The 14530-nt window shown below is 36.3% G+C and overlaps 1 protein-coding gene across 1 annotated transcript in view; it reads right to left on the bottom strand.

Annotated features, from left to right (window-relative positions):
* The window catches only part of EPHA6 (EPH receptor A6), an 840987-nt gene that overhangs the window by 279158 nt on the left and 547299 nt on the right, over nt 1-14530 (bottom strand). Inside the window, 1 exon segment of the mRNA XM_074333168.1 lies at nt 13222-13384. Within this exon segment, the coding sequence (XP_074189269.1) occupies nt 13222-13384 (163 nt within the window).

Genomic DNA, 14530 nt, shown 5'->3' on the forward strand with positions numbered 1-14530 from the left:
ATACTAAAATTGATTGTTGAAAAAACCATTAAATCTACTCTGGTTTTGTATCCAGCAGATATAAGGTAATTCTTTAATTTAAAAATAACTGTTAAGCAAGAGCATTTTTAAAAGGATTCTCGGTTTTCCAAAGGCATAATAAAATATGAAATACAGTTTGCTGTGAATCAGCTATTTTATATCTGGTGGTAAGGTTGCCTTATTCTGCTCCTTTGCCTATCTTTATAGTACAGTAATGTGCTCACCCATGTCATGCTCAGGTTTGTGCACACACAGCTAAATCTTTTAACGGGCTCCTGTTATTTTGCCAAGAACTGCTGTTACTCAATTTAAATTCACTGAACTACTGTTTCCCTTGAAAAAGCAAAAGTGTAACCCAACTTAATTCTTCTGCTTCTTAATTCTTCATATAGGCCTTGGTAGAGCTGGCTGGGTTTATTTTATACATGCCTGTCCATTCAGTATTGTGACTTCAAAATGAGATACAGCAAAAGCAGACTCCTTGCACTGGGTTAATACAAGTTTAAAAGCTGTTACATTACATAATTTAAAATTGCTTTATTGCACACACTAGTACTGTGCGAATAAAAAATTAAGACTGTCTCCATGTTTTTACATAGGCAGGTCATAGTATTTATATATTTTATATAAAATACTTTTCACCTGATTTGGGTGTTTTGAAAACGCCTTCATTCACTCCTCAAATTTTTCAGCTCTGAAATATGATGGATTACCACGTGGATAGAATTCAATTGGGAAATAGGAAATAAAGCTATAAAAGAAACCAAGACCCTGTGCTGTCCCATCCCAGTCCATAACTTCCCAAAGGCCAATATTATCCCAGCATCACTTATTCTGTCCTTTCCCTGTAAGAATCTGTGTAACTCTACTAGCGTTACCCTATAGCTAGATGAAACTCCCCTAATGCTCTAAGACCCTATTCCAAAAAGTAACTACTGACCAACACAGTACTCTTAAATCTATCTTGAATTTAGTACCTTATAATGCAGCAGATAAGCGTGAGAAGTTAACCATAATTACGAATCATACTAGTAGTTACGGATCGGCTCCACATAGTTCTATTAAGAGATTAGGTTTTCTTCACTTTGGTCTTGATGCTTTTCTAACAACTAAAATATGACATTAAAAGATGCCGCTTTAAAACATAAGTCAATAAAGCTGATTTGTATAGTCTTAAGAATGGCTCTGCACCCTCAAGTACTATTATTTGGAGCAATTTGAAATGTCTGAGAAACATTTTTGCTCCCTAGAAGAATTCAAGGTTGTAAAGTCAAATAGCTTGACAGAAAAATGCAGGCAATTTATGTGATGGCCGATAGAAAAAAGTCCATCTCATCTCAAATCATGTCAATTTAAAATTAGACTTTGGGAATGACATAAATAAGGAATTCTTATAAGAGTCTCTAGTGTGATTTAGTGGTGAGTTTTTTTAAGACACAACATAAATTATTTATCTTTTTCTCCAACTTTATTAAGGTATAATTGACGTATAAAAATTACATATATATTATACATATATTGTATATATAGTGTACAGCATGATGTTTTGATATAAGTATATATTGTGAAATGATTACCACAATCAAGCTAAGTAACATATCTAATACCACACATAGTTATTTTGTGTGTGTGTGTGTGTGTGTGTGTGTGTGTGTGTGTGGTAAGTTAAGATCTACTCTGTTAGAAAATTTCAAGTGTACAATACAGCATTAACTACAGTCACCATTCTGTACATTAGAGCTCCAGAATTTACTCAGCCCGTATAACTGAAACTTTGTATCCACTGACCAGTATTAAGCTGGTCTTAGTATACTGTTATTAATATATGCACAAAACAAATAAATAAAAGTAAGGTACTGAAAATACATAGGTAGAATAATAAAATGCATGGCATTTGGAACAGCAGATATATGTTCCTTGAGTATTTAATGGATAACATTAATTCATTTAATATTCATTGAATGCCTTCCATTTGTCAGGCACATGTAAAGCAATGTAGGAAGTTCAAAAATGAAAAAGAAATGGCTCCTTTTCTCAATAAATCTTCCAGTCAAATGATAATGGCTTATATCCCAAACAAATCCTATTCTTTATATGTTACTGTAGATTATTGACATAAAAATAAACCTATGTTCTGTTTAAGAAATAGAGCCACTGCAGTTTGTAAGTTCCCTTTTAGGTATGAACCAAATTATAGCATTGCCCATTGATATGCACATTTTACAAATCTAAGTTCCTGTTAATAGTTAATGATTTTCCTTCCAGCTTATTTAGCAAAGTTATAATCTTTACTATTTTTCCAGTTAAGGCCTTCAATCCATCTTACAGTAGATAAGCCTGGTTTCCATCATTTAAAATCTTTATTTGATCCAAGCAAAACTAAAGCAAAATATCTTTTTTTTTTTTTTTTGCCAATCCAGGCTTCTTAAAAGGAGACTCCCATTTTCTATGCACATAGTTCCTCTTAATCAAATCCATGCACATTTAAGATAGACTAACTGCATTATTTTGCCCCTTTAGAGTGTTACATTTGGTCTACTGTGTGTATATCCACCTAGAAATTTGCATTACAACACACATAGCTAGAGCTCTCTATCTCTAACATAATGCATGGCCATTTATAAATAATTATAGTCTTCTGAAAATCTATGTTTATATTCAAACACTCATTATTCTAAGAAGAACTATAACTTAGTTAAGGGAATATGAAGAATTGGAGGGAAGAATAAAAAATAATCATGTAGAAAATCAGAAGTAATGACGAAGCTGAATAAGAAATATAAAAAACAATGAATGGGTCCAAAGAGAACTCAGTCCTGCTTCTGAGCATTAGCATAAAAAGGGCCTGATGCCATAATATACCCCATTTCAACACTTCCTAGCTGTGGGAAACTGGTAAGTTACTAAACTTCTTCAACCTTCTGTTTTCTGATTCACAGAATGATCATGGTAATAGTACCCACTTCAAAGATTGTTAAATGCCTAAGTAGCCATAAAGAAAAGAATAGTGCTTGAATCAGAATTAGAACTCAATAAATATTATCTGTTGTTATGAAATCTCAATGTTAGAAGTTATATTAAACTTCTTTACAATGTACTAAAACATAGCAGGGATTTCTCTTATGACATGCCGAAAGAATCCAATTAGCTTCACAACAAAAACTTATTATGAGGGGCCTTCTTTATCTCACAAGGTAGGCTAATTTACATTTGGACCATCTAACTGTTAGAAAATTCTTCTTTTCTACTGATGTTTGCATTTAGATAGCTATGGCTGCCAACTTGAAAGTGTGCTATTGATTGGAGATTATTTCAAATTAAAGTTTTATATACTGGAATTCGTCCTCTCGGGGTAGACTCATAAATATGAAATCTGCCTCTTGCTTGATTAATTAACTTTTTTATTACTCCACGAGGGTCAGCTGGTCCTCTTTCTGCTTCGTGCTTCACCATTAATAATCATCCCATAATGTCTGGCTGCTGTTACTAATGATGCAGCTGACTTCATCTTAAGTAAGTGAAGCAGTACAGATTGTTTTGTGTTTCAATAAATATGCTGGATCAAATATAGAGATTTAAAAAAAAAGAAGTTTAAAGAGAATAATGTATTAAAAATGACAAAAAAAGTCATTTAACTTTACCTAAAATGCATAAAATTTTAGAATTAACAGTGAACTTGTAATTGAAATGCTTTCTACATGACTCAAGCCAGTTATAGATTATTACCCAAAATAAAGCAAGCAACATTGCTTATCTGTGGCAAATAAAAATATTAATACTTGATTTCTTCTTTTTAGACTGGTAGGCAAAATGCTATTCATTAATATTTTAGACTCTTGAAAATGATATGTTCATTTATTTGATTAAATGCATATTGGAAATTAATCATGTGCAAGAAATCTTTTGAGACACAAAGATAAACAGACTATAGTTCTTGACCTCAAAGAGCTACTAACACTTTGGTAAAAAATTAAGCCCTAGCGGAACAAAACATTCTAGAAGCCTGAGGAAAGGGTGATGATTTCTTGCTGGACTGATCAAGAACACTTCAGGAGGGGCAGCATGTGAGCTGGACTAACCATTTGTGATGTGACAGGTTTCTGAACATTCCAGTTAGAAGTCATAACAGAAGCTTAGAAATGAAGATTAAGAAAACTTTTTGTATGAGGCATCCATACATTTTTCCCAGAGTATATGTTAACAAGAGATAGGGCACAGACAATGTCAATTTTTGGAGGGAGAATTGAATATTTGTTGAGAAATTCACATTTTATTCAGTTGAAAATACCCAATGATTTGGGGTTTTTAAGTGTACAAAGTGGCGTATAAAACAATTAGTCAATTAGTCAAACAGGGACATAAAGAATAGATTGGGGAAGAGGAACTAGAGATGCAATCTTGCCCCTTAATTTTCAGGATCATTTCCCATCTATAAATTGTTAAGATTAATCAAATTGTTTAAAAATTAAATCATTAAAAATAGATAAATATTATGGATGTTTTCAAAATAATTACATGATTAAATTCATTTATTTGTATCTATATCATGTTTTTATATAAATATGTAAGACATGATATAAGATTCTATTTTGAAATATTGATTCAGTAATTTACATTTTGCTCAGTTAATGTTGATTATGATAATTTTTGTGTGTTTTTTAAAATTTTATGTGATATAAATCTAATCCACAGTTACTGCTTTTGATAGGTAATACATTTCAAAATGTTAACAGATGTAACTTTTGTGCCACAAAATACTCTATGTAGCCTACAGGTGAAAACCTAAATTTACATGTTGTTAAAACTTAGGGTATAATTAATCTTTCAGAGAAAAGGAATGCATGGCTTATTTGTTGGCAATGTATTTCTCCAGGGTCACTTGGATAACCAGTAAGGCAATGTAAGAGGTAAACTGCTAATTTACTACTTGTGAAATTCCAGTTTTCTTTATCAAACATTACTTTAAGCTATAGATTCTACTCCTTTTGATAGTGTCGCAAGCTCTCTCCCAGTGTTTAAGTAACATGTTCAAGTTAGCTGTAATCTAGCAGGATGTATTTTATTTTGGTTTTAAAAATGTACACACAAAATTATCTTCTCTTACTGTAAAACACATTTGCGTATTAGATAAATCTTGGTGGTATTTTAAATAGAAACAAATGTTTGACTTCCTCATTTTTATTTGTATCTGTTTTTTAAAAATGTGGGGTGCAGGGCCGTCCTGGTGGTTCAGGTGGTTGGAGCACCGTGCTCCTAACACTGAGGTCACTGGTTCGATTTCCACATGGGCCAGTGAGCTGCACCCTACAGCTAAGATTGGGAACAACAGCTCTCCCTGGAGCTGGGCTGCCGTGAGCAGCTGGAGGTTGGTGTAAGCTGCCATGAACTACTGTGTGCTGCCAGAAGAAGCTGGTGGCCAGCGTAAGCAGCCGGTAGCTGGCAAGAGCTGCTGTGAACTGCTGTGCGCGGCTGACTGACAACTGGCGACCAACTGCCTCAGCTGTGTGGAGCACAAGGCTCATAATACCAGCATGGGCCAGGGAGCTGTGTCCTTCACAACTAGACTGAGAAACAATGGCTTGAACAGGAGTGTTGGGGGCATGGGAGGAGGAGGAAGAAAGGGGGGGTAATGTGGGTTGTAATTTTAATAATTATTAAACATCCAATCAAATATTTTTCAAACAGTGTATAAGGATATGAATGTTATTATTGGTTATGTAGATAAATTTTTAATTCCAATTTTTTTCTCCATTGGAAAGCACATTTTCTCCAGAAAATAACCACAGAAATAACAATTACAAGGCAGTTAAGGGTCAAGATGGTGGAGTTAAGGGTCCTCACAGGATCACAAACTTACTACTAAGCCATGGAACTATCATCATTGAGAATTACCTGAAGTCTAGCTGAACCAAAGCCATACAACAATGGACATACAGAAGAAGCCACCTGGAGATTGGCAGGAGGGGCAGAGACGCGGAATGGGCTGGTTCCCATCAGGAGGGATATCTCAGCTGCGGAGGTCTCCTCCTGAGGAGTGAGGGGTCTCAGCCCAGGGTTTCAATGCCAGGGAGAGAAGTCTCCATTACTTCTAAATATGAAAACCAGTGGAGATTGTGACTGAGTGAGCCAGAGGGTGGCTGTACTCCCAGTTGCTCCTCTTAAAGAGCCCGAAAGGGCCCATGTGTGGATTAACCTGCTGACGGACTCACTTGCTCTGAGCTCCAGTGCTGGGGCAGCTGCTCATAAAGGGTCAGTGACCCTTTAGGGAGGAATTGAATCATCTAGCTTCAGGATGAGGGCTGGAGGGGCAGCATTCTCCTGGCTAGTGATTAGCTGGCTGTAGGCATTGTTTCTTTGTTGAGCCCTTCCCCACCCTGCATGTGGATGCATGCAAGCACATAGATGTTATATCTGAGTGCTAATCAAAATGGTTATCACCTTTCCTCTGTCCCACCCTGATTATCTGAGACCACACCCCACCCAGGTTTGAGGTTCACCCAAGTTGCTTCCAGTGGCTTTTCCCTATAGATGTCTTGCCTTGGCTCATGCTGTGTACTTTCCTAAAGTCTCTCAAAGGTTCACAAACAAGCAGCATCTGGCTTTGGCATATTCCATGTGTCTGGCTGAGCAGTCCTAAGCTTGGCACTAGTGACAGATGGCCTTGGTTTGTGGTTTGGCCTCTCAAGGCACCTCCAAACAAAGCACAGGTGGTGGCCATCTCTGGATTCCTTTGTGGTTCATGCCAGGTGGCCCAGTGTAAAACACAGAATGCAGCTGAACTTGGCCTGCAGTGGTTCCCCTCCCAGGAGGCCCTGGGGTTGGCAAGCCCACTGTCCAGCTTTGAACTGGGACAGAAGGAGGATCACCTGGCCATCTCCAAGGGTGACACACTCAAAGGGCAGACTGGGCATGCACCAGAGCCCTGCTAAAGTGAATCCTGCACTGTAAGGTCAGGCCTTGCACAACAGCTCCTCAAATGTAGTCACAGCCAGTATAACTATACATGAACTTCATTTCTTTAACATGCTTTAATCCAAGCTAGCTTTGTTTAGCCTAACAGAACCTTGACGCACTTGCATTCTTTTCCCAGATCCTCCGACCTGTACATATATTGTATGTCCACTTCTTTTAATCATTAAGTCCTTAGGACATTAGGTTCTGGTAAACAGCAAATTTATTTTAGAATAAAGCTTCATGTCTATCAATCATGACCAAGATATAATAACAAAACCTCAAACTAGAATAAGGTTTTAGTCAAACAAAGACAACATCTTGGAGTCAGTTATGTTTCAGCTTCAGACTCATGAAAGCTGAACAGCGCCATGGACCATATCCTGTATCCCTTGGAAACCAGACTGAATGCAGAAACACCCTCAGAACTGCGTCCTCTGGGAACTGGACAGAACAATGACTGACACCAGGACCTGCAGCCATGATCAATTGCCCCTTACCTTAGCCCCGACCAATCAGTAGAGCCTATGACCCCAGCTCCCATAGTAACCATGATTAATGATTTTTCCCTTATATAACCTAGTCACTAGAAGCCATCAGGGAGCCAGGTTTTTGAGAACATTAGCTCACCTGTGTCTCTGGGCTTGGTGCCAACTCCTTAAATAAACCTCTCTTCCTTTGCTGCAAACTCCTGCTCGTGTTTTCTTTTGGCTTAGATGCACACAGGCAAGCAGACCCCTTTGAGTCTGCAGTATCACTAGTCTTTACAAACAATCATCTTGAGGGTCAATCCCTCCTATTGATGTGCCAACAGCAATCAAGTCTCAACTACAACAGGAGAGCACATACAACCCACACAAGGGACACACCTGAAACACCCGGCTCAGGTGACCAAAGAGGCCATACCACAGGGTCCACAGCACGCCTACTACATAAGGCCACTCTACTAAGACTGGGAGATATAATAGCTCTACCTGTACATAGAAGCAAACACAGGGAGGCAGCCAAATGGGGAGACAAAGAAACATGTCCTAAATAAAAGAACAGAACAAAGCTCCAGTAAAAAAAAACAAAAACAAAATGGAGACAAACAATCTACCAGATGCAGAGTTCCAAACACTGGTTATAAGGATGCTCAGTGATCTCAGGGAGAACTTCAAGAGATAAGGAAGCAGAAAAAACACCAGTCAGAAATAAAGAATACAATAACTGGAAGAATGCATTAGAGGAAATCAATAGTAGATTAGATGAAGCAGAGGATCTAAACGGCAATATAGAAGATAAGGTAGCAGAAAACATCCAATTGAAACAGCAAAACGGAAAAAGAATAAAAAAAATGAGGGTAGTTTAAGAGACCTCTGGCACAACATCAGGCATGACAACATTTGCATCACAGGGTTACCAGAAGGAGAATTGAGAGAGCAAGGAATTAAAAAACTATTTGAAGAAATAATAACTGAAAACTTCCCTAACCTGGTGAAGGGAATAGATATATAAGCCCAGGAAGTGCAGAGAGTCCCAAACAAAACGAACTCAAAGAGGCCTACACCAAGACACATCATAATTAAAATGCCAAAGAGTATAGCAGAGGAATATAGTTAATAAAATTGTAATAACTCTGTATGGTATCAGATGGGTACTAGATTTATGGGATTGATAGATGGGAAGGGGGTTGGGGGACAATGTGAAAATGGTAAAGGCAAGAAGAAGTACAAATTGGAGGTTACAAAATAGTCACAGGGATATAAAGTAAAGCATAGGGAATATAGTTAATAATATGGTAATAACTATGTATAGTGCAGGTGGGTACTAGACTAGTCAGGGGGATCACTTCTTAAATCATATAAATATCTAATCAGTATGCTGTATAACTGAAATTAATATAAATATTGAATGTCAATTGTAATTGAAAAAAATTAAAAAGGGGGGGAATGTGAAGGGGAATAAGCGGTTGAAATTTCCAGGTATAAAGCAAATAAGTCATGGGGATGTAATACACAGCCTGGAAAATATTGTCAATAATATTGTGATAGCATAGCACGGTGTCAGATGGTTGCTGGACTTATGTGATCACTTCTTTAGGTATATAAATGTTGAATAACTATTGTGTACACCTGAAACTAATATAATATTGTACATTAAATATATATTAATAAAAATCTTTAAAAACATTTCCTGTTGTTTCATCCATATATGCCAAAAAGACCTGTACTTAATGTGTATATGTGTGTTTGTGTTTGATATTTTGAGGCATAATATGAATTTTAATTCTGAGAAAATTCTTATATCAGACAGCTTCTAACTAACACCTGTCTTGGATTTCTTTCAAGAAGATCCACAGAGAATATTTATGTATTCTTATTTTCTTACTACTGATTCTGTAGTTTATTGTGATTTTGTTAAGTCTATTGTAAGAAAGTGAGGGGAATCAATTAGAGTATTTAATAAAATAGCCAGTACACAATAGGCATTCAAGGAATACTATTTGTGGACCTAATATTTACCTATACACTCAGTCCTATGAGAGATTAGCAGACATATGAAATATCAATCAGCATTAAAACACAAAAGGAAAGTCTTCTGAGACTACATATGTGTGAACATCTAACTACCTACCTGCCTGTCTACCTACCTACCTACCTGTATCTATCTCCATATATACTTATGTAATGAGGTTGTTCTAGACTTAGGCAGAGAGGAAACCAATAACTCTAAAGTGGCTCTTTTATAATAATACCAGTCATAATTAGTAATCTTTATATTTGCTTCCACTAGCATATTCAGACGCTGGAAAAATATCCAAGCACTGGTCTGGAAGAGCAAGAGAGGTCACTATGATTGTTCTGTAGAGCACAAGTAGTTGATTAAGAACATTATGAATTTGAAAATAAATTATTTCATATTTTATATTATTGTCTAATAGGTTGTTAGTAAACTAAGCTGAAGAATAAAATAGATATGGCTAAATAGAATTAAATTTTAAACTACTTCATTTTGTTTACTTAAGTAATTTGAACCAGGCCATCATATGATAGAGTACCTAATCTCTCCTCCCCTCACACCCCATCTCTATGCATGCATCTAAAGTTACTTAATTAAACAGAATACACAAGAGATGACAATAATAAAGTTGACATTACAATAGTTCAGACATTACTTGAGAAACAAAAGCTATAAAAATTTAAGGATGAGCGAGGAGGGTATGAAGAGAGAAAGACTGATGCTGTAGATTGGGATTCATAGCATTATATTCCTGAATTTATAGTAAACCTATCCATATCCTACGATGACATTACTCATTGAAATTCTCTTTGGGTTGTAAACAGCATGCTTTGAAAATGCAATTTAAACCTAACCAGATAAAAAATGATCCTTTGCATGACTTTCCTTTAGGCTATAAATTGACTTGGGAGTCATTCTGTGTACCCAAACTCCAGGTTTAGACAAACATATCTTTCAGATTCTTCTCAGACATTTTGTCTCTTCAAGGGTCTAATAGAGTCCCTTTTATGACAGTTACAAATCAGTAATTCAGAACGTGGCTTTTTGCTGTCTGCTGATGACATTCGAGGGTTCTAATCCTGCACCTTCACTCATTGGTTGTCAGATTTTGGTAAAGCTACTCACATTTCTAAAAAGACATATAATCTTGTCAGAATTAAAAGAATAATTTGTATAAATTACTGAGCATGGAGCCTTACACCTGTTTCTGGTCCATGACACTCTAATTAAAATCGTCCTATGGATCCCCAACATCTTCCTAAGCCCGATCTCCATAAAATGGCCAGAAGAGAGCCTTCATCGTGGTCCCTGGATAATTCTTCGCCTCTAGCTCCCACCATTTTTCCTCTCTTGTCTCCTCCCTGGAGCCATGCCAAATTATTTGTTCTTTTTTAGTTTTTCATACTGTCTCAAGTCTCAGGGCTTTTGCTATTCCTTTACTGACCCACTTTCAAGAATGAGTCCCCACTGCTCATCCTCTAGAAACCTTTCATGAACCATTTCGAGCTGAATTAGGCCTCTTTTCTATGTTCTCACAGTTCCTTTTGCATACCTTTATGGTTGTACATGTCATCCAATATTGTGTTTTTTATTCAAATTTTCATTTTCCTCCCACAAATCTAGGCTATAAATTACGTGAAGACAAAGGCTGCAGCTATTATCGTTGTTATCCCAAGACGCTCTCTCAGACTATGGCACATATTAAGAGTCCTACACATTTTTTGCCAAATGAATAAATATTGTACTGGGTCATTGGCGAGTACTGGATCTTTCTGCTAAGGAATTTCAAAGTACTTTTCTTTTATGTAACATCTGAAAAAATTCTAGGCCTGAAAATACGAGTTGAAATTTAGAGTTATAACAAAATCAAATTTTTCATACTTAGGTAAGAAGTTATTGTTTTCTCACTACCCTAGATAGCTTTGTCCAGAAATCCCAGATGAACACAAATGACTTACCTAGATTTAGCCCTATGACTTTCTCTGAGAGTGCATTTCTAACTTGATGATATAAAACACAAAATATCATACTTTTAAAAAGTTAGGTGAATTTCATCATTTGTGAAATAAAGTAAAAGAACTGTGATGCAGAGATGGAATAAATACAGCCTTAAAAAGAAAATGATGTAACTTTTTCCTGAACCAAACTTGCCTTGAACTACACTCTTGGCTTTTTGGTCAGAAAAAAAACCAAAAAAAAAAAAAAAAAAAACATAGTCAACAGGATATATAGCAGGAATGCTTCTTTGGATATTTTAATATTGTTTATGATTATGGAGTTATGTTTTGTGATAATTACACTCTGCCTCAATAATTTCATCTCTGGCTTGAAAAGACAAGTCTCCAGCAGGATTATAAATGATTATCACTGATATTAAACATCCAGGTTATAAGTATCCTTTTTATTCATGAGTTTACTCTCTCTCCCTAAGCTGTGTTCCTTCCTAATTAAATATGTCAGTATCTTTTCACTTTTTCATTAGATATAATTGTAACAAAAAAGTTCTTAATGATCAATATTGTTCATCAACGTAAAAACAACAAACAAAACACTTGTTCTGTCACAGAATTTGAAACCCAAGTAGGTTCACTTTGAGGAAGTGATAAATGGGAGAAAAACTTGCCTATTTAGTGGTCTCACTATTAGCATTTATAACAATTCAGTTGAAAGGACTTGGCAGGATGATGGAATAGTTAAGACTACAGATGACAGCCATCAAATTTTAGCTTAGCTTCTTACCAGCTGCCTTAATCTGGATAAATGGCTCAACTTCCTAGGCTTTTGTTTTCTCACAAGCAAAATTAGGAAAATAATACTTGTCTCATTGAATGTTGATAGGTTTAAAGGAGATATTATGCATACATGTAAATACTTCACATCATTTCTGGCATTTATTACAGGCTCAACAAATGGTAGCTGTTATTGCCATTATTCATAAAGGGTTTTATAATTAATTTTCTATTATTGATTTCTTATAAACTATAGATATTTTATCAATGATGGGAACAGAATTTTATTACAATTATATATTTGGACACTTTTCTAATTAAGAACATTGCAAAACCCTCCCATATGATCCTTACAAAGATAGCATGAGATGGAACCCCAAAAAAAGAAATCAATGGTGGGGTTGGGTTTAGAATGAGTAAGGCATTTTCAAGCCTGTATTATATGATGTTGGAACACATCCCTCCCTTCACCTCCCATTTTGGTTTTCAATGCGTTGAGGCTATAGAATTAATTTGAGTTTCTAATTAAGCCCATGAATCTATATTTAAAGTTAAAATTTGCATTTCAGTGGAGCCTGTCTCTTGACCACTGTTTTTATTGATGTAAATGAGACAACAAGCCAAAGCTGCACAATTTTGAACTGTTAAAATAATTTGCTCACAGCTTTATTCTCTTCCAAGTTTTCATTAATATCTTATTATGATGCCAACACTGGTGAACAATCAGGCTCACACCACTCATGAGGCTCTCTGTGTCACAGCGTAAGTGATGAATCCTGCATAAGCAGACACATTTGGGCCACATTACAATTGTAGTAGTGCAACGTACTTCATGGAAGTATTTAATGATAACACCAGATTATTAACTGAAATGACTGTAAGCTTATTTACAGAGTCCTGTTTGATAAGACTATTGTAATTTTGGGACATTGGATTTTTAACTATCAGGACATTAGAGTTTTAACTATTGGAACGGTATTTGATTAACACCTTATTTTATATCCTGTGTGAAACTTACTTTCATCTCCTGTTTCAAATTCAAACTTCTGACTGTAGCCACTGTATCCTGTTGTAGTCCTTACTCGGATATGAAATATGTACTTGGTTGCTGGCTTGAGACCTGTGATGATGACACTGGGGGCTTTGGACCTCGTGGAGGAATAGGTGAGCTGCTCATGCTCCTAGGGACAGAAAAGAAGAGAATGGAAATGAAGCAGAGTTATTCTACTTGTTCTGAGAGACATTCCAAAGTTAAGCTGAGGAATTATGCTCAGAATATCAAAAGTATTGATTTAAAGGAGGTGAGGGCATGATCTCCCATAATTTGGCATTTAGTTATTTATCATTAGGATGGATGCAGATGATATGGCCTTGATTTGGAAATTTATTAAGACAGATGATTAGTTTTATATAAACTGAACTTGTATTTTTGGTGATTTGGATTTCTCATCCCACTCTGAGGAATGGTGGTGGTGTGAGAGCACGTGTACACAGAATGGCAGCTACAGCTTAAGCAAAATGGGCACATCGGATCAGACCACACCAGCAGAGAGCATAGAGCAAAGGTGGGAGAATTCAAGTATCCACTACTCACTTCTACCCCAAGGTAGTGCCAAAATGCCGGCGCTATCCGTGGGTAGACCTGTGGGTGAAAGGAAAAATAAATTAATTGGTTTTTAAAGTTTTAAATCTTTTATCTCGAATCAATTGCTTTGTTCTAAAACTCAGTGATTCCCCGTTGTAGCAACTCAAGGTGAGTCAACGGAAGGCATAAAATGATAAAAAAAATCTTTGCACATGCATTTGCTGCATTAACTGAATGATATAGTCGCTATCCTCAGGGAGTTTTTCATTTGGTGAGAATAGTAAGATTAACACACAAGAAACAGAAAACATTATAATAACTTCTCAGAGTCAAGGATTTGGAATCGCAATAACTATTGCCTCTTCTCTCCCCTAAGCCTGTATATTTGAAGAGATACCAAGACCTACCTGGTGGAAACCTTTTGCCTCATCTTCATGCCTATTGACACTCCTCCAGCTCATGTTTATCTTTTGTCTGTTCATCTCATTAAGCTTCAAAGGGCAATGGCCTCTTGTCTTTTTAAATTCCCACCTCTCTACACCAGTGGTCCTCAAAGGGTGATTCCTTGACTACTAGCATCAGTATCACCTGAAAACCTGCTAGAAATTCAAATTCTTGGGCCCTACCCAAGTGTCACTGAATGAAAAAGTCTAAGGATGGAGTCCAGTAATCCTTGTTATAACAAGTCCTCCAGGGGATTCTGGTGCACACTCAAGCTTGAGAATCTTTGCTCAATAGAGTA

This window comes from Rhinolophus sinicus, linkage group LG01, assembly GCF_036562045.2.
Source record: "Rhinolophus sinicus isolate RSC01 linkage group LG01, ASM3656204v1, whole genome shotgun sequence".
NCBI lineage: Eukaryota > Metazoa > Chordata > Mammalia > Chiroptera > Rhinolophidae > Rhinolophus > Rhinolophus sinicus.